The sequence below is a fragment of the Kogia breviceps genome, chromosome 12, assembly GCF_026419965.1.
Source record: "Kogia breviceps isolate mKogBre1 chromosome 12, mKogBre1 haplotype 1, whole genome shotgun sequence".
NCBI classification, from domain to species: domain Eukaryota; kingdom Metazoa; phylum Chordata; class Mammalia; order Artiodactyla; family Physeteridae; genus Kogia; species Kogia breviceps.
The window spans coordinates 93,200,878-93,228,116 of NC_081321.1; the positions used below are offsets into that span (position 1 = coordinate 93,200,878).

A 27,239-nucleotide genomic window follows, 5' to 3' on the forward strand; every position below is an offset into this window, starting at 1 on the left:
GTGACGCTGTTTTTCTTAAATGGAGTTAACAGGAAATTAAAATATCGGTTGTCTTTATCAAATGTGGAATAACGAAAACTAGTGTGGAGGAAAGTTATTTAGTATCTAAAAACATGACATACAGTAATTATGTGACTTCTTAATGTCATGCTAAAGTATTTCTAATAAACCCACGTAAGGGACATCTGACTCTTTGGGGAAGTTTAACTTTGACTAACAATTGACTAGGACTCAGTGATGTTGTTTTTTTTTGTTTGTTTGTTTGTTTGTTTTTTTTTGCGGTACGCGGGCCTCTCACCGCCGTGGCCTCTCCCGTTGCGGAGCACAGGCTCCGGACGCACAGGCCCAGCGGCCATGGCTCACGGGCCCAGCCGCTCCGCGGCATGTGGGATCTTCCCAGACCGGGGCACGAACCCGCGTCCCCTGCATCGGCAGGCGGACTCTCAACCACTGCGCCACCAGGGAAGCCCCTCAGTGATGTTTTGTATTATAAATCTGTAAAGTTAGAAGTTAGCTTTTAGGAAACTGACAAGGTGCAATAATTTCTGTATGTCCAGTGGAGAAGATAACCCCAAAGGTTATGGTTTTATTATTCTGTAGGGTAGGAAACAGATTTGGATCTAATTTAGTGATTGTATTTCATCATTTCTTTGCCCATTAACTATTCTCAAATTCTTTTCAAGCCAGCTCTGTCATACTGTTGTTTCCTTTATTAATGATCAAATAAGCTCACTCTTTATTGGCAGAGCTACATTTTTAATCTCTTAGTGGCTTTAATCTTTTGTCTATTGTGTAAGTTCCAAAAATTTTTGGTTAGTTATTTGTTGTTAATTTTACTTACAATTTTTTAATATAAATTTATTTATTTATGGCTGCATTGGGTTTTCATTGCTGTGCGCGGGTTTTCTCTTTGCAGCAAGTGGGGGCTTCTCTTTGTTGCAGTGTGCGGGCTTCTCATTGTGGTGGCTTCTCTTGTTGCAGAGCACGGGCTGTAGGCGTGCAGGCTTCAGTACTTGTGGCACGTGGGCTCAGTAGTTGCGGCTTGCGGGCTCCAGAGCACAGGCCCAGTAGTTGTGGTGCACGGGCTTAGTTGCTCTGTGGCATGTGGGATCTTTCCGGTCCAGGGCTCGAACCCATGTCCCCTGAGTTGGCAGGCAGATTCTTAACCACTGTGCCACCGGGGATGTCCCTACTTATAATTTTTAAATCAAATTTATTGAGGTATAAAGTATATACAGTAAAATCCCCCCCCACACAAGGGGATGAAGTGCACAAGGCTGGTGATTTTGACAAATGTATACACTTAGGTGACTACCACCCCAATCAAGATATATAGCATGACAATTATATTTTTACCAGTTTGAGAATTGATCTATTGATCTTTTAGACTGCAGAGAGAGGGCACTGTGTTTTAAGAAAAGTAAGTGAATATTTATTTGCAGGCAAGAACAACAGTCTTCAATATTCTCTGTGAAAGAAGGCTACAACTTAACATGCACTCAGGAAACATTCATTGTTTTTTTCTATCTAGTGGATTCCTATACCAGATGATCCCTGAAGACACCTCTAGCTCTGATTTGTAAAGACTCAGCTACTGGTCTCTCAAGGTCTACATACTCCTGCCCCAAAAGGCAGTGAGCAGAGGCTTCTGAGATCATCTCAGGAGAGTGAAACAAACCAGACAGTACATGAACTACAAACAAACTGGAGATTCTTGGGAAGTGGGGCTTGAAATGAACATAGCTGAAGAACCCAGGACGACTATAAAACATAACTAATGGCTTTTCTGAGTCAGAATTTCCTGCCTCAAATCCCAAGCAAAAGATCAAGAGAAACAGTGTAGCCTTTCAGCTGCTGAATCCTCTCAGCCAACTCTCCCAGGTAAAATTATTCCAGGAGCTTTGTTCTGCCCACAGTTTCTTTCCCTTTGAAGTACTGGTTTTCCATTAACCAGGGAGACTTGCAAAATCAAACACCCTGTGATCAAACATTTCATTGTCTACAATGGGGGTCCAGCTGCTCTCAGGTCAAAGTTGGATTTCTAAGCAGACTAAATGTGCTGCCAAGCAATGCCCCAAATTTCCATTCAAATGCAATTCTACAAATAGGGAGGAACTGGATACAGGAATGGTGAGGAAGCTGCTACAATATAAATGAAGTGATAGTGGCTTAGACTAGAATGATAGAGGCAAGGTGGTGAGAATTGAGTCTGGAAACATTTTGAAGGTAGAGCCAAGCAAGGGCAGATGCATTGAACGTGTGCTGTGAGGAAGACTCAAGACAAGGGTGGTTCTGAGTCTTTGGCCCGAGGGACTGAAAGAATGGAGTTGCCCTTAACTAACACGGGGAGAACTGTGAGAGGAACAAGGTTGAGGCAAAAAATCAGAAGCTTGGTTTGGAAGCGTTAAGTTTGAGGGCCTATTAGACATTCAGGTACTCACAGGGGCCATGAGTCCACTTCATGGGTGGGGTCTGGGATGGAGATAGAAATGTGGGGAGTCAATGGCAGATGGACTGCCATTGGACTGGATAAGCCACCCAGGAAGGGAGGGTAAACAGAGGAGACCCAAGGACCAACCCCAGGGAGGAGGGTCAGTCCACTATTTAGTGATTGGAGAGGAGGAATCCACAAAGGAAAGTGAGAAAGAGTAGCCAGTGAGGAAGGTACTCCCAGAGCCTTTACTATTCTCTAAGTTAGGGCATGCATTCTGGAAGAGGTAGAAAGTCCTAAATAAATAAACAAAATATATGTTAGATGGTTAGAAACAAGGGATACACGTTTCTGGTGACTGACGCTTACATGAAGAATAAAGAACAGAAAGTGACAAAACCAAAACTAGGTAGGAAGGAGAATATTTATTTAGAACAAGAAATCACAACACAAATTGTGGGAGAAATCTTGCAGTTACAAATTGCAATTTGTAATTTTAAAAAGCTGACAACACAAACATCACAAAATCCAGAAACGAATTTAATTTTCTTGAACACCTCCATAATATTTTTTTCTTTTTAAGGTTGCAAAAACTTTGATCACCTCTTTATAAAACAACAATTTTGTATCATTTTCCACAATGAGAATGGAAAGATAACTTAGTCTTTCCTGTAGCATGTTAGATCAAAAATTTTTTATTACTGATATTTTAGAAAAAATTTCTTCTGAGTTCGCAATTCTTTTCTAGTAATGTTATTAACATTTGGAGAGTTGTCAAAGTTGAGGGCAAGCTGTATCAAATTTTTCTCATAGATTAACTGTAATTTCAGGTAATTTCAAGCTTTCTAGGGCCCTGATTAACCTTATTTCATTGAGGACACTCATTGATCACAGCGGATTAGGTGTATCTTACACACGGAAGGCCAGCAATAACTATTCACGTTAAAGTGTCACATAAATATATCCTACTAAACTCAAATGTTCCCAACAGGATTTCCTTTAGCTGAATCCCAAACGCCACTAGACCCAAGGGGAAGTGTGACAGGGGAGAAATCGGAGTAGAGAGCGGTTCTAAGCGATTGCAATAAAAATATTACTTTTGCAAATTTTACAAAAACATATGATCATTTGAGCACGTTGCTGAGTTACCCTCCTTGCGCCGACGAAGAATCTCGATGGGTCCTTAAGCTTAGTTCCACGACGGTTATCACCTCTAGGAAACAGAAAACGGGGGAACGCAAAGCAAAAACGCGGTACAAGGAGTTGGGGCGTGGCACTGATATTCTAAATGGCTAAACTAAGGCCCTTGACCCACACATCGGTCTGTGTTGGTTTGTTTTATAACCCAGTCCCTAACTCTAGGGGTTCCTCAGGAGCCCAACCCAACCCCCATGCCCGATTCCGAACACCACCCACAGAGCTCAAGGCTGCACGAGAGGGTGGGTCCCACGACTCTCTCCTCACATCACAGCTGGCTTCATCTTTGCCTGCTCCAACCTTAACGTCCAAAGTCGTTGGGCGCCTTTTCTCAATGCCCTCTCACTCTATTGGACTAAGCCTCAACTTTTACACCCAGTAAGTTTAGACTTTTGGGGGCGGAACGTTTGAAGACTTTTTTTTTTTGCCGCAGGCAAACCTTTCGCAGCTAAATCCACGATCAGGCCTCCCCATATCCGATTTTCCCTTCACGTGAGAGGGCGGCCGAGGAAGCTGTCAGCCATCTTTTGAGTGGCATTACTTCTTGTTTCAACTACTTTGCCCATCCTTTATTACGCCGAAATATTTCACGTGTTTATTTCTAAATTTTTTCAAATATTATAGAATCACCTTCCTTGTAGAGCCTCTATTTGAAGAAGGAGGAATAATGTATGAGTTCGTCGCCCTTCCAAACATGGCTGCCTCAGGTTTCCGGCGGCCCCGGAAGAGCTTCCTGTTTCCCGGCAGCCTCGAGGGGGGCTGGACTTCCGGCGTCAAGAGGCAGGCGAGGCCCGCCTTTTCCGCTCTTTCCGGGCCAGGGCCGCGAGCGCCGCAGCCATGTCGTATCCTGCTGACGATTACGAGTCTGAGGTAATGTGGTCTTGAGCGTGTGCTGGGCTCCGCGACAGGGCCAGGGCTCTTTGGATGCTGGGCCCCGCGGGGAGACGGTGTCCGGACCTCTCCGGGAGCACTCGCGGGCCGCGACCAGCCCCAGCCGGCCTCCCCGCCTGCGCGTTCCTCATGCCGTTGCCGCCCGCAGCTCCCGTCTCTTGATCAGCCCGTCTCGGCCCGCCCATCTCGTGTGTCTGGTCCCCTGGTCCTCTCCTTTTCCAAGTCTGGGAACGGAGGCTAGTTATAGGATTCTGTGTGTCTGTAACTGCACTCTGATTTCTTATGGTCTGGGTTCAGTCTTGTCAAGCCCCGCAGATTCCCACAGCCTCTTGTGCTTTGCTCTACCTTATTGCAGTCGTAACGCGGTATTGTCTTTGTTTATTCTCCCTTTTCTCACAGGCTTGTGAGTTCCTCAAAGTACGAGACTGGGTCTTATCCATCTTTGTGTTCTTAGAACCTAGAACGAGCATTTTGGGTTCACGAATTGGTGACTGTCTTGTCTGTATCTCGTTTATAGGCTGCTTATGATCCCTATGCTTACCCGGGCGACTATGATATGCACACAGGTGAGTCTACAGGTTTCTCTGGCCAGCTTCTAGGGATTGGCACCTTTTTGGATGTCTCAGAGCAGCTCTGACAGGTACCTGCTTAAAACTGGGTCTTGATGGTCCAGGTTTAGAGTCAGTTCCTAGCTCTCAGCAGGAGAGCTATTAAACCAGGTCTTATTCATGATCCACTTCAGAGTCGCAGAAGGGAAGGGTTACTGTCCTGACTGTGGTTTCCTTGTTGAAGCTATTAGCTGAAGAAGAAAATCTTGTTGTGAAAAGTTAAAGTAATTGAAACCAAGTCCAAGTGAAATCTTTTTTGGAAGGTTTTTGATGTTTCCTGAGTTGTTACAAGTAACTTGGTTTGATTTAGCATTTAGTAAGTGCCATGTGTTGTTCTGGGTACTTGGTGTGAAGTATTTCATTTACCCCTTACAGCAGTTCTACAAAGACATAAATTAACGGTACAGGTGAGAAAACTTGAGGACAGAGAAGTTTAGTTAACTTGCACCAAGTCATATGGGTAGAAAATGGCAGTCATTCATTTATTCAAAAACTATTAAGTGCCTACTAACTGCCCTTCGCACAGTTCCCCCCCTCCCCCCATAACTGTTCCAGGTCTTGAGGGTACACCTGGGTGCAAGATAGACAGGGTTCTTGCTTTCATAGACGTTAGGTTCTGGTGCGGGAAACAACAAGCAAATAAATAACTTCAATAAAATAAATAAGTAGTGGGAAAATATTCTGAGGAAACAGGCCCATGGGGATTGGGAGTGACATGGAGAGGATTTATATTTCTGAGTGTTTAAAAGGGAATTATACTCAATTTTATAAACTTGAGTTTTGTTTAGGGGATGGCCTTGCCCTTTTGTTATGTCCTATATGTGGATTTGAAGTATTTATTATATCTAATCTCTAGGAGATCCGAAGCAGGATCTGGCTTATGAACGTCAGTATGAACAACAGACCTATCAGGTGATCCCTGAAGTGATCAAAAATTTCATCCAGTATTTCCACAAAACTGTCTCAGACTTAATTGACCAGAAAGTGTATGAGCTACAGGCCAGTCGTGTCTCCAGCGATGTCATTGACCAGAAGGTATATGAGATTCAGGACATCTATGAGAACAGGTATGGGCCATGGGCTAAATTATCTCTTACTGGGTGACTGGCTTAGTAATGCAGTCTCTAAAAAGGGGTGATGTTTATTCATTTCTCTGTAAATGTTTATGTTTATTTAAACATAAGTATAATAATAATAAACAGATGTTTATTCAAGCCCTCTGTAAACCCGAGGAGTTTCTGTGATTCTGCTTTTTCTGTATTTTCTGATTTACCCTTCACAGTAACCCCATGAAGTAGGTTCTGTTGTTTTCCTCTTGGCCATGGCTCACGGGCCCAGCCGCTCCACGGCATGTGGGATCTTCCCGGACCGGGGCACGAACCCGCATCCCCTACATCGGCAGGCGGACTCTCAACCGCTGCGCCACCAGGGGAGCCCTGTTTTCCTCATTTTATAGATGAGAAAACAAAGCACAGAAAGGATAAATTTCATAGCTAGCTAAGTGTATGTGCTGAGTTTTGAACCTGTCCAGTCTGTCACTAGAACCTAACTTCTAAACTTCTCAACACAAAACAGGGTGAGCCGAGCTCTGAGTGGTTGCTTCTGGTTTTGAGAGGACTGCCCTTATGTAATGGGAGTTAGAAATGAGACAGGTCAATCAGAGTTGGATAGTCAGGAAAGACTTCATCAAGGAAATAGGGTTGTGAAGCATCTTGGGCAGCAGTGTTTGCGTTGGATGCTCAAGGGCTGTTGTGGCATCAGACTGCAACAAACAGACTGATTTGCTTCCGTGTTTGGAGAAGGGGAGGAGGCACAGTGCTCCAGGAAGTAGAAGGGGAGGTGGAAAGCTAAGGGAGGGGGGTGGGGCTGTCTAAAAGGTAGTTCTCAAGTCAGGGAACAGTAAGCAGTGAAATATGACTAGAGTTTATGTTACAGAGGCAGGAGATGATCATGAAGAGCTTGGTAGGTGCCTAGATAATGTAAAAGAAATGTTTCACCTTATCAAGAAAGATTGTCTGGGGTGTAGAATTGGGTTGAGGAAAGTTGTAGAGTTGGAGGCTCTGGCCCTGGCTCTGTTTCCGTGACTTCTTTCCTTTTCGGAGTTTGGGTACTTATTTATAAAATATGAGGATTGTCTCTTCTCAGATCCTTCCTGTTTTGGAGTTCTAGAATATTTTTTCTTGATTTTCAGCTGGACCAAGTTGACTGAAAGATTCTTCAAGAATACACCTTGGCCTGAGGCTGAAACCATTGCTCCACAGGTTGGCAACGGTAGGTGTGAGTGTTTTGTGTCCTGTGTGTTGGATGGGGTCCTATGACTGAGGCTCATTAGAAAGCTCAGGACGGGGCTTCCCTGCTGGCGCAGTGGTTGAGAGTCTGCCTGCCGAAGCAGGGGACACGGGTTCGTGCCCCGGTCCGGGAAGATCCCACATGCCGCGGAGCAGCTGGGCCCGTGAGCCGTGGCTGCTGGGCCTGCGCATCTGGAGCCTGTGCTCCGCAATGGGAGAGGCAACAACAGTGAGAGGCCCGCGTACTGCCAAAAAAAAAAAAGAAGAAAGCTCAGGATGATCTGTGTCTATTTTGCTCGCCATTTTATTTCCCCAGGGTTTGGTACATAGTGAATTTCTTGGTAAATAACTTGTTGAATGAAAGCTGAATAGATGAAGAGGGGACAGAAGTGTTTCACATGTGGTGAAAGCTGAAGTTAGGATTTTTGTCTTGACTGGTTTCCTTTTCCCTCCATAATTTTTGGGGTCATTACACTTGCTCCAGAATGGACTCTGGCCTCTCACGTTTCACTTTCTGATGGTGTCTTTTATATATGGTGTGAAGTAAGAAGAGCCAATTTCATTCTTTTGCATGTGGATAGCCAGCTGTCCCAGTACCAATTTTCAGAAAGACCATTCTTTTTCCATTGAATTGTCTTGACACTTCCCGAAATCTGTTATCATGTAAATGTAGAGGTTTATTTCTAGACTGTCACTTTGATTCCATTAATCTATGTCTATCGTTATGCTTGTACTAACCACACTGTCTAAATGATTGTAGCTTTGGAGTAAGTTTTGAAATTGGCAAGTGTAAGTCCTCCACTTTTGTTGTTCTTTTTCAAAATTTCTTTGGGTCTTCTGAGTCCCTTGAATTTCCATGTGAATTTCAGGATCAGCTTGTCAGTTTCTGCAAAGAAGCCAGCTTGGATTTTGATAGAAATTATGTTGGATCTGAAGATCAATTTGGGAGAGTATTGCCATTTAACAATATTAAGTCCTCTAATCCATGGACATGGGATGTCTTTCCATTTATTTAGGTGTTTGATTTCTTTCAGTGGTGTTCTGTAGTTTTTTAACGTACAAGTCTTTCACTTCTTTTGTTACAGCCAACATTTTTTGAATACTAAACAGTAGTATCATCATCGTTACTCAGGTTTAGAACTCATTCTTTTTTTTGCGGGGTGGGGGGCGGGCACACAGTGCGGCCTGCGGGATCTTAGTTCCCCGACCACGGATGGAACCCATGCCACCTGCGTTGGGAGTGCAGACTCTTAACCACTGGACCTCCAGGGAAGTCCTAGAACTCACTTTTTTTTTTCTTTTAATTTAATTTATTTTTTATACAGCAGGTTCTTATTAGTTATCTATTTTATACATATTAGTGTATATATGTCAATCCCAGTCTCCCAGTTCATCCCACCCCCACCCCCACCACTTTCCCACCTTGGTGTCCGTACGTTTGCTAGAACTCAGTCTTAAATGTGTTTCCGTGTTGTTCAGACGTTATGCTCTGTTTAATATTTTATCTATAAAGAATATAATATTGTGTATGTTGAGCACAATAGGAGTCCTACAATACATGTTTTCAAACAGGTAAGGATTCACAGGACTCAGAGTATAAAAGATTTGGTATAAAAATCCCCCTCCCATTTCTATCCCGAGTTGTCCGTTTTCCTCTCTGGAGCCATCTAGTGTTCACCGTTGTCTTGTTTATCCTTCCTCTCATACTCTGTGCGTGTGTAAGCAATTAGGAATAACTTGTTCTTTGTTTACAAAGACTAAATGGATGCTCCTTTCTTTCCATTTTTAAAATGTATTATGTTTTGGGGGAGTATTCTGCAGCTCCAGGATTCCCAGGACTACCCCCAGGTTTGATTATTTGCTAGGAGGATTCATAGGACTCAGCTCTGGGGCTTTCTACGGAGCTACCAGAGCAGATCATTACAGACTCAATGTCCAGGCATTTTATTGGGTGCTGGTCGTGTAGGCACATCCTCTGCCTGACATGTACTGAAATTCCAGACTCCCAGAAGGAAAGCAGGTGTTCAGTATAAACCATGTTGTTTGCACAAACAGTTTAGGGATAGCAGACCACCCTTATGAGATTGGTGGGAAACCCTCTTGAAATCTAGCTTCCCAGATGCCCAGCAAGGACCAAGTTTACCAGCAGGCCTTTCTAAGGATAATAGTCTCAGGCCTGTATGTTAACTTCTGCACAACATTGATATCCAAAGAGCTCATCCCCGCTTTTTTAAAAATTTATTTATGTATTTATTTTTGGCTGCGTCAGGTCTTCGTTGCTGCACGCCGGCTTTCTCTAGTTGCAGCCAGAGGGGGCTGCTCTTCGTTGCGGTGTGTGGGCTTCTCATTGTAGTGGCTTCTCTTGTTGTGGAGCATGGGCTCTAGGCACATGGGCTTCAGTAATTGTGGCACTCAGGCTCAGTAGTTGTGGCTCGCGGGCTCTAGAACGCAGGCTCAGTAGTTGTGGCTCACAGGCTTAGTTGCTCCGTGGCATGTGGGATCTTCCCGTACCAGGGCTCGAACCCATGTCCCCTGCATTGGCAGGCGGATTCTTAACCACTGGGCCACCAGGGAAGTCACCCCCTTCTTTCTTTTTAATGGTTGCATCATATCAATAGGATAAATTCCTTAAAATAGGATGTGTAAGTCAAAGATCCCCATATATTTGCAATTTTTATACTGTCATATCACCTTCCATGGAGCCATTAGTATTTATGTCCTGGTTAAACAACTGTATGGCAAAAATATCTAAATGGTGAAGGGAAATGGGCCTGAATGAGATTAAGATGAGGTTGAAAGAATAAAGTGGGAAATGACTTTTCTCGTTGCATGTATTCTTGGGATGTAAGTGTTAGAATTTTGATGTTATTTGGTTTCTGAAATCACATTTACCACTTTACTTCCTCCTACCAAGGGCTAAAACTGCCCGAAGACCCCAGTTGTTTGGTGGATTACTAAAGCACCCCTCTGCCATCTCTTTCAGATGCTGTCTTTCTGATTCTGTACAAAGAATTATACTACAGGCACATATATGCCAAAGTCAGTGTGAGTATCTAAACGTTGCTGGCGGTTTTTAAACTCTATGCCATTTTTGTTCCTGGAAAACAATTGCTAGTTTATATTAGTTCAGTGTCCAAGAGTGGTTGGCATGTTTTCTGAGCTTTCTTTTAAGAAAGGATGGAGGGAATGATTGAACCCAGAAAGCTGTGTGTCTGTTTCAGGCAAATGGTACCACTGCATAGCCTGTCCATCCTTTTTAATTTCTTTATCCCCACAGTTCTTGACTGGACACTTATCACATGCACTGGGTTGCAGGACGTCATCCTAGAAGTGTGTTCCCAGGTACCTTCAGATGCCTCCCGTGGAATGCCCTTGCTTTTTCCCTTCAGTGGAGCCTCCTGCCCCCTGAGAAATACATACAACTGTCGCTGTGTGCCAGGCACAATTCTAGGCACTTGGCACGCGTCTGCATGTCTCTAATCCCCAAGGTGATCCTGCAAAGTAGGCAAACTGAGGCGCAGAGAGGTTGCTTTTTCTCAAATTCGTGCAGCTAGTAAATGGCAAAATTCTTTGAAGCTAGGCCTGTCTTATTGTGACACCATTGTTCTTTCTACCGCACTCTTCCAAGCTTTGGGCACTTGCTGGATTCTTTTCTTCCTGATTTCTAAATTTTAGAGTGCCCTAAGTCTCTTAAAATACTATCTACACTGTTTACAGGCATACCTTGGAGGTATTGCAGGTTTGGTTCCAGACCACTGCAATAAAGTACATATCGCAATAAAGCCAGTCCCATGAATTTTTTGGTTCCCAAGTGCATATAAAAGTTATGCTAGGGACTTCCCTGGTGGTCCAGCAGTAAGGAATCCACCTTACAATGCAGGGGATGCAGGTTCGATCCCTCTTTGGGGAACTAAGATCCCACATGCCGCGGGGCAGCTAAGCCTGCGTGCCACAACTAACCCGATACAGCCAAAATTTTATTTATTTATATATTTATATATTTTTTGCTGTACGTGGGCCTCTCACTGCTGTGGCCTCTCCCGTTGCAGAACACAGGCTCTGGACGCGCTGGCTCAGCGGCCATGGCTCACGGGCCTAGCCTCTGCGGCACGTGGGATCTTCCCGGACCGGGGCACGAACCCGCGTCCCCTGCATCGGCAGGCCGACTCTCAACCACTGCGCCACCAGGGAAGTCCCAAGAATTTATTTTTAAATAAATAAATAATGTTTAAAAAAAAAAAAAAAAGTTATGCTACACTGTACTGTAGTCTGTTAGGTGTGCATATAGCATTGTATCTTTTAAAAATGCACATATCTGGGCTTCCCTGGTGGCGCAGTGGTTGAGAGTCGGCCTGCCGATGCAGGGGACGCGGGTTCGTGCCCCGGTCTGGGAAGATCCCACGTGCCGCAGAGCGGCTAGGCCCATGGGCCATGGCTGCTGAGCCTGGGTGTCTGGAGCCTGTGCTCCACAACGGGAGAGGCCACACAGTGAGAGGCCCGCGTATCGCAAAAAAATAAATAAATAAATAATTTTTTTTTAATGTACATATCTACCCTAGTTCAAGGCATTATCTCTTGCCTGAATGACTGCATAACTTCTCACCTGGTGTCAGTTTCCACTCTTGCCCGCTTAAGTTTATTCTCAACCTAGTAACCATGGTGTTCCTTTTGAAACATAGTCTCATCAAGTCATCCCCTTCCTCACAATCCTACCATGACTTCCCATCATACTTAGAATAAAATCCCAAGTCTTAGTCATGGTCTTGCTTGACCTGGCCCCTGACTTCCTTGCCAATCTCATTTCCTGCATCTTTCCCTCCTTCCCTTGGCTCCTAGCCATACTATGTGACACTTCTGAGCACATATCACTCTCTGACATTGTCTTATTTATTTGGGTTTTGTTTGCTTCCCCCACTAGAGGCTAAACTCCACCAGGGCACGGACTTTGTCTTGTTCGCTGCTCTAATCCAGTGTCTGATCCCCCATGTTGACACGTTAATTGTTGGAGCGTGTATGTGCAAATTAAAGAAACTGCCACCACAGTCTCCTTAGGGTATTTCCATCTAAAGAGTTCCCAGCTTCTCACACTCACTCTCATCCCCCTGAGGATGACTTGACCTGACGAGAGCTCTGGCCTTGGCCCAGGAGCCCCCCACCATCAGTGGCGGTAGGTGAAGGAGTTCTTGTTGCCAAAGTAATGCAGGGGGCCATGTTTTTCTGGCATCCCAGTGAGCTCTCTGACTACCTCGTTTGATAGAAAGTAAAGATTCTCTCCTATCATTGATGCTGTGGCTCAGGTACTTTGCAGGCTGGGCTGGTAATCTAGCCAGCCTGTATAACATGGCTTTCGGCAGAACGTGGCATCAGAGCCCATAGTATGGCTGGTTGCCACCTCTGATCTTCCTCTGGTCTGTAGATGAAGATTCAGCAGAACTTTGTTGACCCCATGATCTCTTCACTAGGTACCAGATGGGGAAGTTTCACGTACATGATGGGGGGGAGTTGGAGGGGGAGGTTTTCATTGAAAGAGCATTTACTGTATTAGGCATTTTGACTTCATAATCTCATTTTTCAGAGGGATTAAGTACCTTGTCAGACCCTACAGTTAGTAAGCACTGGGGCTAAGACTCCAAGGCAGTGTTCCTTCTACTCCATCACAAAATACACCACACATCACGTTGTTCCCCAGCTCAGAAATCTTCAGTGGTTCTAAGTTGCCAGCCACATGAAGTCTACATCAGGGGTCAGCAGCCTGCTATGTACAGGGCCAGATAGAGAGTATTCTAGGCTTTGAGGGCTGTAATGGTCTCTGTCGAATCTGTTCAGCTTTGTAGCAGCCATGGACAGTGAGTACACATGGCTGTATTCCAGTTAAGGTTTTTATTTACAAAAACAGGTGATGGTGGATTTGCTGACCCCCGGCTTAATTCTTGTTTGGCACTGTAAGACCTCTGCATTTCTGGCCCCGTGTAGCCCAGTGTAGCATTGTCTGCCTTACTCCCTAACCTTCAAGCACCACGATTTTACTTCTTTGCCTTCATTAGTCCTGTTTTTCCTGAAACACCTTCCCCTCACTCCTCTGCCTTGCCAGATCTATATGCCTGATCTTTAATGGTCAGTTAAAGTTTTTGGTATAAAACTTGACCATTGGCGTCAGGTATCCAGTGCCCCTTTGAACTGCTGTAGCCCTTAACTATCTTCCCTGTCACTGGAGTGCTCTGACGTGCTAAGAAGGGGAGAGCCGACGTCAGTTCTCATATGTAGTTGACCCTTGAACAACACGGGTTGGCACTATGCGGGTCCACTTATATGAAGATATTTTCAACACATATTTATAGTGTTACCGGATCCACCATTGGTTAAATCTGCAGATGTGGAGGGTCAGCGAGCGATACATTATACACAGATTTTTGACTCTGGAGGGTTGGTGCCCCAACCCCTGTGCTTTTCAAGGATCAGCTGTATTTGTTTTCAACTGTCAGTGGCAGGCCATGAGGAGAACACATTTAGATTAACTGTGTCCTCCTCTCTCTGCTTTCTTTACAGGGGGGACCTTCCTTGGAGCAGAGGTTTGAATCCTATTACAACTACTGCAATCTCTTCAACTACATTCTCAGTGAGTCTGAGGTTATGATGAGACCTCGTATTGGTCTTCAGCTCTTTTTAGCAGGATTTTAATGTGCAGGTGGGAAGAGGGGGAAGTCTTGTGGTTCATCTTCCTTTTAAGAGAAATTATAAAATGCATTCTGCAGCCTTACTGAATGGGCATAGTCATTGATTGAGTCTGACTTTTCTGTGGTCTCTTGCCCAGATGCTGATGGTCCTGCTCCCCTTGAACTCCCCAACCAGTGGCTCTGGGATATCATCGATGAGTTCATCTACCAGGTATCTGGTCAGCCTTGGCCTAATTTGGAATAACTGGTCCAGACAAGGAGCAGCTGTTACCATTGTTTGTGTTGTTAAAAAGATCATGGTATATAGCCACCCTAGGGTAGCGTGAAGCACCCTGTGGAAGTGGCCTCTATGTTGTGGTCTTTTGAATCAGTGAGGTCTGAGAGCTCCATTCTGAACTCAGAAGTCTGGAGAACTGAGCTCTTGACATTCACCACGTTCTTAACTGACCTTGAGAGGTGGTCTGGCGGGAAGAACACAGGTTTCCAGGCTTTGGAGTCAGCTAGGAGTGGGTACTTGTCTGGGGACTGCCACCTGGTGGCTCTGGAGTGATGACGTGTCGCTTAGCTCTCTGAGCCTCACCTTCCTTGCCTACAGGAGAAAGATTCTATATCTTGATTGTGGTGCTGGTGATGTGAGTATATGTTGGATCAGAATGAAAGAACATTTTTATCGAAAGGGAAAAATTACCTATCTCAGAGTGCTGTTGCTAAAAAACATAAAATAATTGATTTTGGAAAAACATCTTTTCCATGTTTTACAGGGGTGGCACAGTTCTTACTAGGTATTTCAGGAGAAATCAGTTTTGTAATAAAGCAGTTATTTGAGCCCCATGGATCAAAGAGACTTTGAGTACAGAGTGCTGATAAGTTGTGATTGGTGAGTTGAGGAAACCTTCCTGGGGCTCTTTGAGAAAGAGGCTTCCTGCTCAAGACAGGCTTCAGTGCCTTTGTGCAGTGAAGGCCACAAACCACACTGGCCTGGTTTGCCCTCTCTGGCTCCTTGGCTTGTTATTTGGCATAATTTTAGAAGATTGGCTGTCCTGTTGGCAGCAGCAAGTCAGCGAGGATCATCTGTGCTAAGGTTCTTCATCCATCTTAAGATAATCCTAATTCCCTGGGCTTAACTGGTATTCTCTTAAGGGGTTTAAGTGCTCTTGCTTCTAACCAAGACTGGCCAGTGTGGGCTAGGTGTTAGTCCTCCAGCCAGTCTTTGTGAAAAGTGAGAGCACTGTAAGCCGCTTAAGAAGAAAACACCAGTTAAACCGCGTGGGGTGAGGGGCTCTTCCCCACTGCTCTCTTTTTTATTCTTGTTTTTTGTCTTTTTAAAAATTAAAAAAAAAAATTTTTTTTTTTTTTTTTTTTTTTTGCTCCTTATTCTTCACCACTCTTTCATTTATTTCTATTGATGCAGTAATATATGAATGTGTTGCTCTTGTTGAGATTTTTTTTTTTAACTGCAGGTAAAGTGAAAGTGTCTTCCTTGCCTTTGCAGAGGCATCAATTACTGTCTGGAAAGATAGTCATCATATAGAGACCTGCCTTGTTTGTGCCATGTACATGGTGTACCACTCTTCTGGTGTATGTGTTACAGATAAAGTCTATTTCTAGGGATGATTATAAGTAGAATTGTTGGGTGAAAGATATTTGCTTTTAAAATCATTTTATAAATTTGTTTATTTTATTTATTCTTGGCTGCATTGGGTCTTCGTTGCTGCACGTGGGCTTTCTCTAGTTGCTGCTCTTCATTGCAGTTTGTGGGCTTCTCATTGCGGTGGCTTCTCTTGTTGCGGAGCATGGACTCTAGGAGCGCGGGCTATGGTAGTTGTAGCACGTGGGCTCAATAGTTGTGGCTTGTGGGCTCTAGAGCGCAGGCTCAATAGTTGTGGCAAACAGGCTTAGTTGCTCCGTGGCATGTGGGATCTTCCCGGACCGGGGCTTGAACCCGTGTCCCCTGCATTGGCAGGCAGATTCTCAACCACTGCGCCACCAGGGAAGCCCTTAAAATTATTTTAAATCAGATAAGTAGAGTCACAATTTGCATGCAATAAAGTGTACCAATTTTAAGTGTACAGTTGATGAGATTTGACAAGTGTATACACCACCACAATTAAGATGTAGAACATTTTGTCACTCGGGATTTTAATGAATAGTAATTACTGCCTTCCTAAAAGGCCGTGTCAAATTATACTACTACCAGCAGCATTTGAGAGCAAGTTTTCTGTACCGGATGGTATCGATCTAATTTTTGTCAGTTTGATAGGAAAGAAATGGTAATCATTTAAATTTACATTTCCCTGAAGAGACTGAGCATTTTCCCTGCTAACTGACCAATTCTGTTTTTCTTCGAAGTGATCATTAGTATCCTTTGCCCATTTTTCTATTGGATGATCTTGTTCTTTTTGGCTTATGAGAATTCCTTCTATATTCGGTATACTATTCTTTGTTTTGTTTTGTTTTATAAATTTATTTTTATTTTTGGCTGTGTTGGGTCTTTGTTGCTGCGCGCGGGGTTTCTCTAGTTGCGGCGAGCGGGTGCTACTCTTCGTTGCGGTGTGCGGGCTTCTCATTGCGGTGGCTTCTCTTTGTGGAGCATGGGCTCAGGAGTTGGGGCGCATGGGCTTAGTTGCTCCGTGGCATGTGGGCTCTTCCCAGGCAAGGGATCGAACCTGTGTCCTCTGCATTGGCAGGTGGATTCTTAACCACTGTGCCACCAGGGAAGCCCTGATACTATTTGTTTATTGTAAGTTTGGAAACGTTTTCTCCTGCACTCTTGGAGGAAGATGATATTTTAGAGATGAAAAGTAATCTTAGGTCATCTAGAACGTAGATTCTAGGTCCCTGGTTTTCAAACCTGTGTGTGCACCAGAAATCAACCAGGGAGCTTTTAATTCTGACAGAGTAACTAGGTCTCCTGTGCTAGTCTCTGGGTGACAGATGGAGCCAGCCCAGTGCTGGTCCTAGATAAAAACCCTGCCCCAAACAAATAACTGTGGTATGTACCCTATATGTGCCTTATACTTGGCCAGGTTCTGTGGTTGGGACAGGGGTGACTCAGACTGGGTTCCTGTCACAGGTGAATTGATGGTCAGCTCTGGAAGGGAAGACACACACATGCAGGTACCTGCCCCATCTCTACCATGTATGAGTAGATCTGTTGTAAGCCACCTGATTCTGGTGGCCAGGCTGATGGCAGTGTGCTGCCCAGAGACGTTAAGTAACTTTAGACTATGTTTGACTCCAAATCGAATGTTTTTTTCCACAAATTACCTCTCATTTTAGAGCTTTTTACTTAGCTGTGGAATAAGTAACATAGTAATGAAGAAATCCACAGCTTAATCAAAGATGGCTTTGAAAGAACCAGTAGTGCACAGACTGGTGTAGCGGGAGAAGTGGTAGCAGCAGCGTGTTGTGTGCTTGTGCTGTCCCTTTGGCGTTAACACCACTGCCGCACGTTTCCCTTCTTCCTCAACAGTTTCAGTCGTTTAGTCAGTACCGCTGTAAGACTGCCAAGAAGTCGGAGGAGGAGATCGACTTCCTTCGTTCCAATCCCAAAATCTGGAATGTTCACAGTGTCCTCAATGTCCTTCACTCCCTAGTAGACAAGTCCAACATCAACCGACAGCTGGAGGTGTACACAAGTGGAGGTGAGCGCTGCCTGCCACCTGTGCCTCGTGAGTAGAGGCCGCGGGTAGTGCGGAGGAGCAGTGGGCTGCTCCTCTTCGGTATTTGGGTGTGAACAGGAGCCGAGGGCTGATTTGGGGACTGCTGGGCTTGGCAGTCTGTTGGCCAACAGACTGAACAAGCACTTCTTGAGAGCTGCATTTGTAAACACTTCTACTCCCTCTCCAGGGCCTTTGTTTATATAAGCACTTCTCAAACTTTTTGGTGTGAGGACCACTTTACAGTCTTAAAAGATTAGGAATCACAAGGTTTATCTATATACAGATCTTGTTACAGTGAGAAGAGTGGTGTTTTTACAAACCTCTTTAATGTCTGGCTTCATAGAAGAGAGCTGGAGTCTCCTGCTTCTTCACTCAGTCTGTGGCAATATGCTGTTTTGGTTGAAGTATCTGAGGGAAATCTGGCCTCACACAGATATTTCATTGGGACAGGGAAGAGAAACTTAATAGCCTTTACAGGTAGCCTGGCTCTTCTCTGCTTCTGCATCAGAAGTTGACAGGGGGGGTAGTTTCATACAGGTTAGTTGCAGTGTGGAATCTGAAACCTTATCAGTAAACTTATAGTTTGTTACATTAAAGTTTATTGGTTTATCCTGCAGCTTGAATGAGTTTTTTTACCCATGCGTGTTTTTGTAAAATACTGATTCATTGAGCTATCAAGATTTTCTGAAAGTTGACACATTTTATTGTACAGTTTTTTTTGTTGCTGTTTTTGTTGTTTTAATTATTTATTTATTTTGGCTGCGCCAGGTCTTAGTTGCCGCATGCGAACTCTTAATTGCGGCATGCATGCAGGATCTACTTCCCCGACCAGGTTTCAAACCTGGGTCCCCTGCATTGGGAGCTCGGAGTCTTACCCACTGGACCACCTGGGAAGTCCCAATTATACAGTTTTTCTAAACCACATCTGTTACTTTGACCATCAGCCTTATCAGATAGGTCTTCATTGGGGAGCTGTTGAGTTCATAGTGGCAGATAGAAGTTTTATGAAATCCTAAGTTTTACTTAAAAGCTCAAGTTTTCATTGGCAGCAAACACTGCCAGTTGTTTTCATTGACATCTTAACAGGCTCACTGCACTCATTTTTGAGAAAATACCCATGTCTCTATTCTTAGTATGTGTATCAGTTACTTTTTCCAAGTAAAAATGGGGTTTTGTGGGGAAAAGAAGGTGACTGGTTTTTTTATTGCAGGTGAGCGATGGTAAAGAATACAGTGATGACAGTAGAGTTCGGTGCCACTAACCCGATTGATGCTAAGTTGTCCGTAGTTTTACCCGCGTTGTTTTGCACCATCAGTGCAAATGTCAGCTCAGTGAGAAAAGCAAACAGTATCTTAGGAAGATAAATAGGAACACACCTAAATAGTGTTATTAGGAAGATAGCTTTGATCTCATGGACTTCCTGAAAGGAGGGGCCTTGCCAAGTAACTCTTATTGGTGAGAGGGGTCCTCTCATATTCTCAGGTGTGTGTGGGTGGAGGGACCTGCCACACCCCTTAGGTGACTTAGAAATGTAAGCTTAGCATAAGGCCAGGCATGACGTTTCTTGGTATTCCTTCGAAGGCAGTTATTCCCTATTGCAGGAAGCTTTAGAGACTGGCAGTAGATGAAAAGTTTACTGAAGGTAAACTTCAAGGGTCAGGCTTGCCCTCCTTTCACTGTCTCTGCTGAAGTGCTCACAGTGTCTGTGTGTCTCTCAGGTGACCCTGAGAGTGTGGCTGGGGAGTATGGACGACACTCCCTCTACAAGATGCTTGGATACTTCAGCCTGGTGGGGCTTCTGCGTCTGCACTCCCTGTTGGGGGATTACTACCAGGCCATCAAGGTGCTGGAGAACATCGAACTGAACAAGAAGGTAATTCATTCCCTGTTTCCTCAGGCCCACCTTCCCAGAGCCAGAAAGTCTGTCTGTCTGCTTCAAGAGAGACTCTGATCTATTATTAGGACAGATTTCACAGAGAATAAAAGAGGATTCTTCCCCAGGTCAGTGGAAAATTGAGATAAGAACTGGGAAAACCACTGCAGGGAAAATCTGAACCTGGACCAGGTGGTTTCTCTTTGGTGCTTAACAACACTTAAAATATTCAGCAGTCTTTTGATTCTATTTTCAAACCAGACTGAGGCTGGCAGATTTTTACTTTTCAACTTTCACTGAAGAATTAATGAAAGACTTACTTAGTTCTTAGGTGTCACAGGTAATGATACGTTAGCAGTGGTTGTTTTCCTAGCCACAGAAACTTGGTACGTTTTTGTTTGATGTGTGTGTATTTTATCTGTCCTTTCTTTTATAGGGCTTATTTGGAAAAGCAAGGACTAGAAAGCGAGAAAGAATGTGGAAGTGAGGTGTAGATGATTTAAGAGCTGAAAGAAATTTTAGGGTTAACTGGTCCAGTCCTTTTCTGTTACAGCCAAGAAAATGGAGTCCTCAGGTTACATAATCAGTAAATGGTACGATCTGCACTCAGAGCCTCTGACTTCAGAGCCAGGATTCCTCTGGGTAGTTCAGGGCCTCTGCAGGGAGCTCTCAGTGCTTCTACCTCAGCTGACACTTGGCCCCAGCAACTTTCAGATCCTACCTGGGATGAATTGGTCTTGAGATTCATGGCTGCTGCTTCTGCCTCCTTCCACAGAGTATGTATTCTCGTGTGCCCGAGTGCCAGGTTACCACATACTATTATGTCGGTTTTGCATATTTGATGATGCGTCGATACCAGGATGCTATCCGGGTCTTTGCCAACATCCTTCTCTACATCCAGAGGACCAAGAGCATGTTCCAGAGGACCACGTACAAATATGAGATGGTAAGGAGGCCTCTGACCAGCTGACACACCTATGCCAACAGTTTTTGGGTAAACGCCTTCCAAAATTTTGCTATTTTATATGCTTTTTATCAATAGGATGATTTTTTTAATGGCTAGCCTACTTAAGTGTTTTCTTTGTTACACCTATTACTTCAGATCGTTAACACCCTGATATTAAGGACAGGATCTTTTGTTTCACTTTTATTCCCCAGCAGTGCCTAGAGTGTTCACTGGGCTGTGGGTGTTTAAAATCAGTTAGATGTGGGTACTGCCCTCAAGCAGTTTGCCTGGAGGAGGGTGGATTCAAAACATGCATAGAATTGGGAGCAGGTTTCTAAGCAGAGCAAAGCTGTTGAGACTTGGGCTTCCCTGGTGGCGCAACGGTTGAGAGTCTGCCTGCCGATGCAGGGGACACGGGTTCGTGTACCGGTCCGGAAGGATCCCACATGCCGCGGAGCGGCTAGGCCCATGAGCCATGGCCGCTGAGCCTGCACGTCCAGAGCCTGTGCTCCACAACGGGAGAGGCCACAGCAGTGAGAGGCCCGCATACCGGGAAAAAAAAAAAAAAAAAAAAAAGATGTTGAGACTTGGAAGTATGGTCATGTAGTAGCGCAATAAATCATCTTGGCTAGAAGGCAGGAGAGCAGCCAGATCGGGGTATTAGAGTCTGAGATAACCTTCACTACCCAGCTAAAGTATTTACTCTTTATTCTGGAGGCATTAAGTGCCATCAACGATTTCTGGGTGAATTGATCATACATAATTGGTATTGAACGATTGACCTGCCAGTGATGTGTAGGGTGGATTGGTGAGACCGAGGCAGAGGTACCAGTAAAGAATCCAGGAAACAACTACAGAGGACCTGGAACTAGGCCAGAAGTTCCGTAGAGCTAGAGGGAGGATTGGAGGAGACATTGGGAAAGTTAGCTGAAGGGTGTAAGACAAGGGAGAAGTCAGAGGTCTGTACAGAGTGTACTTGGGAGGATGGTGGGGACCTCAGAAGATCCATTCCTTTGACCCTGCACCGATCTCTCCCTCCACCCCCAGATTAACAAGCAGAATGAGCAGATGCACGCCCTGCTGGCCATCGCCCTCACCATGTACCCCATGCGTATCGATGAGAGCATTCACCTGCAGCTGCGGGAGAAATATGGGGACAAGATGCTACGCATGCAGAAAGGTGACCCACAGGTCTACGAGGAACTTTTCAGCTACTCCTGCCCCAAGTTCCTGTCACCTGTAGTGCCCAACTATGACAACGTACACCCCAATTACCACAAGGAGCCCTTCTTACAGCAGCTGAAGGTGTTTTCTGATGAGGTGCAGCAGCAGGCCCAACTCTCAACCATCCGCAGCTTCCTCAAGCTCTACACCACCATGCCTGTGGCCAAGCTGGCCGGCTTCCTGGACCTCACTGAGCAGGAGTTCCGAATCCAGCTTCTTGTCTTCAAACACAAAATGAAGAACCTGGTGTGGACCAGTGGCATCTCTGCCCTCGATGGCGAATTTCAGTCAGCCTCTGAGGTGGACTTCTACATCGATAAGGTATGACTGCCCCTTGGGCTAGGTTCTCAAGGCACCTACTGTTCTGGGCATCTGGGACACATCATTGAACAAAATCGACAAAGATTTTTGCCCTTGTGCTGGTATTCTAGTGTTAAAAAAATGATAAAAAGCGTTACAGTTAAGCAAAGCATGTAGTAGTTTGGAAGTTGCCATGTGCCGTGGAGTAAGTTGGGGTAGTGGTGGTGGAAGGCACAGGCTGCAGTATTAAGTAAGAGTAGACTTTGTTGAGAAAGTGAAACTGAAGCTAAGCCTTGAAGGAGGTGTGGAAATTTGCAAGCAAATATCTGGAGGAAGAGCATTCTAGGTGGAGGGAGCAGTTAGAGCAAAGGCCCTGAGGCAGGAGCGAGCCCAGACAGCTGCAGTGCGGCTGGAGTGGCCTGAGAGGAGGTTGTGGTAGGAGATGAGGTTGGAGAAGAAGGGGGAAGGGAGCTTAGTAGACTGCTAGAAGTACTTTAGTGGGTGGGAAGCCATTGTCCTGACTTGTACCGCCCTAGATTGGTGCTGCCTGGTTTTGAACTTGATATAATGGAATTATGCAGTATGTGGTATTTTCTGTCCAGCTTCTTTTGCTCAACATTATATTTGAGAGAATCACCATCCACCATTGTCATATGTAGCAGTAGGTCAGTCATGCTTATTGTTCTGTGATGTGTGATGGTCCAACTTCTACTGCAGTTACTGACCACGATGTTTCCATTCTTCTACTGGTGGACATTTTGGTGGTTTTTGGCTATTGAACAGTACACATAACGGTGGGTTTTTTTTTGGTTTTTTTTGGTTTTTGGTTTTTTAGGGCTGTGTTGGGTCTTCGTTGTTGCGCGCAGGCTTTCTCTAGTTGCGGTGAGCACGGGCTGCTTTGTTGTGGCGCACAGGCTTAGTTGTTCTGCGGCATGTCGGATCTTCCTGGACCAGGGCTCAAACCGGTGTCCCCTGCACTGGGAGGCGGATTCTTAACCACTGCACCACCAGGGAAGCACCCATGAGGCAATTTTTTTAAATAGCCTACATTTTTGGTTGCTTTTAGAAAGATGTCAGTCTACAGTACACACATACGTATACAACATCTCTTAGGGATGCGTAACTCTAAGAGACAAATAACCTCACAAGACCTATACCATACATATGTGTGTATTTATCCATTGCTAACAACTACTTTTTTTTTTTTTTTTTTTTTTTTTTTTTTTTTTTTGCGGTACGCGGGCCTCTCACTGCTGTGGCCTCTCCCGTTGCGGAGCACAGGCTCCGGACGCACAGGCTCAGCGGCCATGGCTCACGGGCCTAGTTGCTCCGTGGCATGTGGGATCTTCCCGGACCAGGGCACGAACCCGTGTCTCCTGCATCGGCAGGCGGATTCTCAACCACTGCGCCACCAGGGAAGCCCAACAACTACTTTTTATTTATTAAAATACTCTTTTTTCACAACATTGTAAATAAACTATACTCCAATAAAAACTAATTTTTTAAATCTATTTTTGTCTGACAGTTTTTAATAAAATTTGCATAACAAACTTCACCACTTTAAAGGGTATAATTCCATGATTATTAGTTTATTCACCATGTTGTTGTGCAACCATCTCTGCTGTCTAATTCCACAGCATTTCTGTCATCCCGAAAAGAAGTCCCTGCCCGTTAACGGCATTCCCCATTCCTCCTTTTCCCCCCAGCCCTGGCAAATCAGTGATCTTCCTTCTGCCTCTGTGGATTTGTCTATTCTTGATATTTTCTAAAAATAGAATCATGAAATATGTGGCTTTTTGCGTTTGATTTCTTTCATTGAGCATCTTTTCAAGTTTAATCTAGGTTGTAGGAGGTATCAGTACTTTATTCCTTTTTATGGCCGAATAATATTGCACTGTCTGGGTACACGACACTTTGTTTATCCGTTCATTAGTTCATGGACAGTTGAGCTGTTTTCACTTTTTGGCTATTATGGATTATGCTGCTATGAATTTTTGTGTACAAGTTTTGTGTGAACAATATTCTCTTGGGTATATATACCTAATTGTGGAATTGCCTGGCCAGTTTGGGTAGTTTGTTTTTGGAAGCTCATCTTTTTTTTTTTTTTTTTTTTTAAACATCTTTATTGGAGTATAACTGTTTTACAATAGTGTGTTAGTTTCTCCTTTACAACAAAGTGAATCAGTTATACATATACATATGTTCCCATAACTCTTCCCTCTTGTGTCACCCTCCCTCCCACCCTCCCTATCCCACCCCTCTAGGTGGTCACAAAGCACAGAGGTGAACTCCCTGTGCTATGCGGCTGCTTCCCACTAGCTATCTAATTTACATTTGGTAGTGTGTATATATCCCTGCCACTCTCTCACATCGTCACAGCTTACCCTTCCCCCTCCCCATATTTGGAAGCTCATCTTGCTAAACCAGATCCTCTCATTTTAGACTTCATGGCTTTTTGAAGGCTTGGTATTTGGCAGAACTTGGCTATTCCTGCCATGAATAGACTCACCAAAAGCAGAAACATGTCTGTAGTGGAAGTTTTTCAATGTTGTTTTTAAGTCATGTTTTTAAATATCAGAACTGTCTATCCCCTGCAGTATTGCATCAGCTAGCTAAAGTCCTTTTTGAATTCATTCCCAATGCCTGACATGTACACGTTCTTTGGCGATATCAGTCATTTGCTCCATCCCTCCGTCCCTTTTAGTGACCCATTGAACTGGTCCCAACCATCTGGATGGTCTTTATTTTTTTTATTATTATTATTTTTTTTTTTTGCGGTACGCGAGCAGGCTCAGAGGCCATGGCTCACGGGCCCAGCCGCTCCGCGGCACGTGGGATCTTCCCGGACCGGGGCACGAACCCGCGACCCCTGCATCGGCAGGCGGACTCTCAACCACTGCGCCACCAGGGAAGCCCTGGATGGTCTTTAATAAAACACTTCTCCCACGATTTAACAACTTGGTTATTACAAATAAAATTTTGCTGTGAGGTCATATTCATGTTAAATTAATAATATGATTTAAATTTCCTACATGGAAATGTTTTTATTATTATTCCTTATCGGTTCAGGTTTGTCTTTGGCAAAATACTTTCTATTTTTTTTTCCTTTTTTCATTCTTGACTTGAAAAAATCCTGTCAGAGAGATTCAGAAAGGTCTTGGGTCTTAACCTAGATTATGTCATAATTTACAAGTAAAATGGTGCTCAACAAAATATTTTGAGCTGAAAAACAATTTAAAATCTAGACTAATTTGCAACTTTATACTCATAAACAGTGTATAAGAATAAAATGCTATTTTAAATGTTACTCTTGCCAAAAGATTCATATTCGTTAAAAAGACTAGAAAATAAAATAAATGAATTAACAAGAAGAAAATAAAAATCAGCCATCTAAAAAGAAAGAGTTGCTATTGACTGGTAATGCTCTTTCATAGGGGTTTATCTAGCACTTAGCATCACTGCTATTTGCAGGTCTGTAAGTGGCTCTCCCTCACTGCTCCTGTCTGGCTGCTTTTCTCATAGGACATGATCCACATCGCAGACACCAAGGTGGCCAGGCGCTATGGGGATTTCTTCATCCGGCAGATTCACAAATTTGAAGAGGTGAGAGGTCTGAGAGAGCAGTGTGTGGGCTGGGGACAGAGGTTAGGAACTTGGTGGGGAGTTATAAATTTTTTATTTCTCATTTCTGTTTTCAAGAAAGCCTGAAATTGGCCCTTTAAGTTTCTGAGCTAGACTGGCTGGCTGCTTGGGGTTTGGGGAGCGGGGTTGGGCCTGTAGGAGTTGCTGTGTCAGCCTTCTCTGGAGCATCTCTTTCCAAGATCTCCTGCTGCGTGTGGCCAGCTCCCTCCCTGCTATTTCCTGACATGGGTGGATTCACTGCCTGCTCTTACCCATCCCTCCCCATTCGGCAGTTACTCTCTGACTTAGACAGGTCTGGCCGGTTTCTGCAGGTTGAGACCATGAAGCTCTGTTCTGACAGACTTGGTGCATTCCACATCCTGCCCTTGGAGAGGTCTTATGGGTCACTTTTTGTGGCCATAGCTAGGGCCACCGCGTCTTGGTGCTTTGAGTCCTCCAGCAGAGGTCACTGCTGTGCTGTGGTCCATGCTACCAGACTCCTGCAGGGTAATAATACAGCCTTGGCAAGTCTAGGCACCCTGGGTCCCTTTCCTGTCTGTAAAATGGGCAGAGCAGCGTGGGATGTACGTTTGTTGAGTGTGAAGGGCAGATAGAACAAGCTGCGTGAATTATGTGACACCATAAGAATGTCATGTGGAGGACCTGACGGAGCGTTTACACGTGATAGTATGCGACACCATAAGAATGTCATGTGGAGGACCTGACGGAGCGTTTACACATGATAGTAGACAACTCATGCTCATGTCAGAGGCGCGGCCTGGCCTGGTGATCGTGCACCCTGTAGGAAAAGGTTTGGTGAAAAAGCCATATCTGACTGGGCTTCCCTGGTGGCGCAGTGGTTAAGAATCAGCCTGCCAATGCAAGGGAAATGGGTTTGAGCCCTGGCCCGGGAAGATCCCACATGCCGCAGAGTAGCTAAGCCCGTGCACCACAACTACTGAGCCTAAGTGCCACGACCACTGAAGCCTGCGTGCCTAGAGCCCATGCTCCACAACAAGAGAAGCCACTGCAATGAGAAGCCTGCGCATCACAACGAAGTGTAGCCCCCGCTCGCCGCAACTAGAGAAAGCCCGCGTGCAGCAATAAAGACCCAACACAGCCAAAAACAAACAAAAAAAACCCCATATCTGACTTTGCTTTTCTTTCTCTTCCAGCTTAATCGAACCCTGAAGAAGATGGGACAGAGACCCTGAGTATATTCATCCTTGACACTACTCAGGAACCTATTTTGATGTTATCATAGGTGGGGAGTGTTTTTGCCACCATGAAGCCTTTACCTAGCTCAGCCATCAGCCAGTCAAGTGAGTTGAAGTTTATTTAAATCAGGGAGTGAAATCTTTTAAATAGGTCTCAATAAAGGATCTTCTTTAGAGTCAGATTTGTCATCTCATTATTGTTGGGGAGCATCTGTGGACAAGGGCAACAATATGTAATTTCCCATTTATCATGAGATACTTTCTCCTGATGCATTCGTTATTGGTGTTTTAATTATTTAATCCCTGG

General features: G+C 44.6%; 1 protein-coding gene across 1 annotated transcript; it reads left to right on the top strand.

Annotated features, from left to right (window-relative positions):
- Positions 1 to 4,369: 4,369 nt before the first annotated feature.
- On the top strand, positions 4,370 to 27,112 carry EIF3L (eukaryotic translation initiation factor 3 subunit L). Its single transcript, XM_059080198.2, has 13 exons — positions 4,370 to 4,498; positions 5,037 to 5,085; positions 5,984 to 6,194; positions 7,319 to 7,398; positions 10,399 to 10,460; positions 13,962 to 14,031; positions 14,227 to 14,300; positions 17,562 to 17,733; positions 19,470 to 19,624; positions 20,400 to 20,570; positions 21,618 to 22,115; positions 25,617 to 25,697; positions 26,891 to 27,112. The coding sequence occupies exons 1-13, from the start codon at positions 4,466 to 4,468 to the stop codon at positions 26,927 to 26,929; spliced, it is 1,695 nt and encodes a 564-aa protein (XP_058936181.1). The 5' UTR covers positions 4,370 to 4,465; the 3' UTR covers positions 26,930 to 27,112.
- Positions 27,113 to 27,239: the final 127 nt, after the last annotated feature.

Bases quoted from the DNA above. Each gene is read 5' to 3' on its own strand.
- EIF3L (XM_059080198.2), top strand. From the start codon at position 4,466: ATGTCGTATCCTGCTGACGATTACGAGTCTGAG. The intron at 7,399-10,398 runs GTAGGTGTGAGT...CATCTCTTTCAG, and splicing joins TGCTCCACAGGTTGGCAACG to ATGCTGTCTTTCTGATTCTG. The intron at 25,698-26,890 runs GTGAGAGGTCTG...TTTCTCTTCCAG, and splicing joins AGATTCACAAATTTGAAGAG to CTTAATCGAACCCTGAAGAA.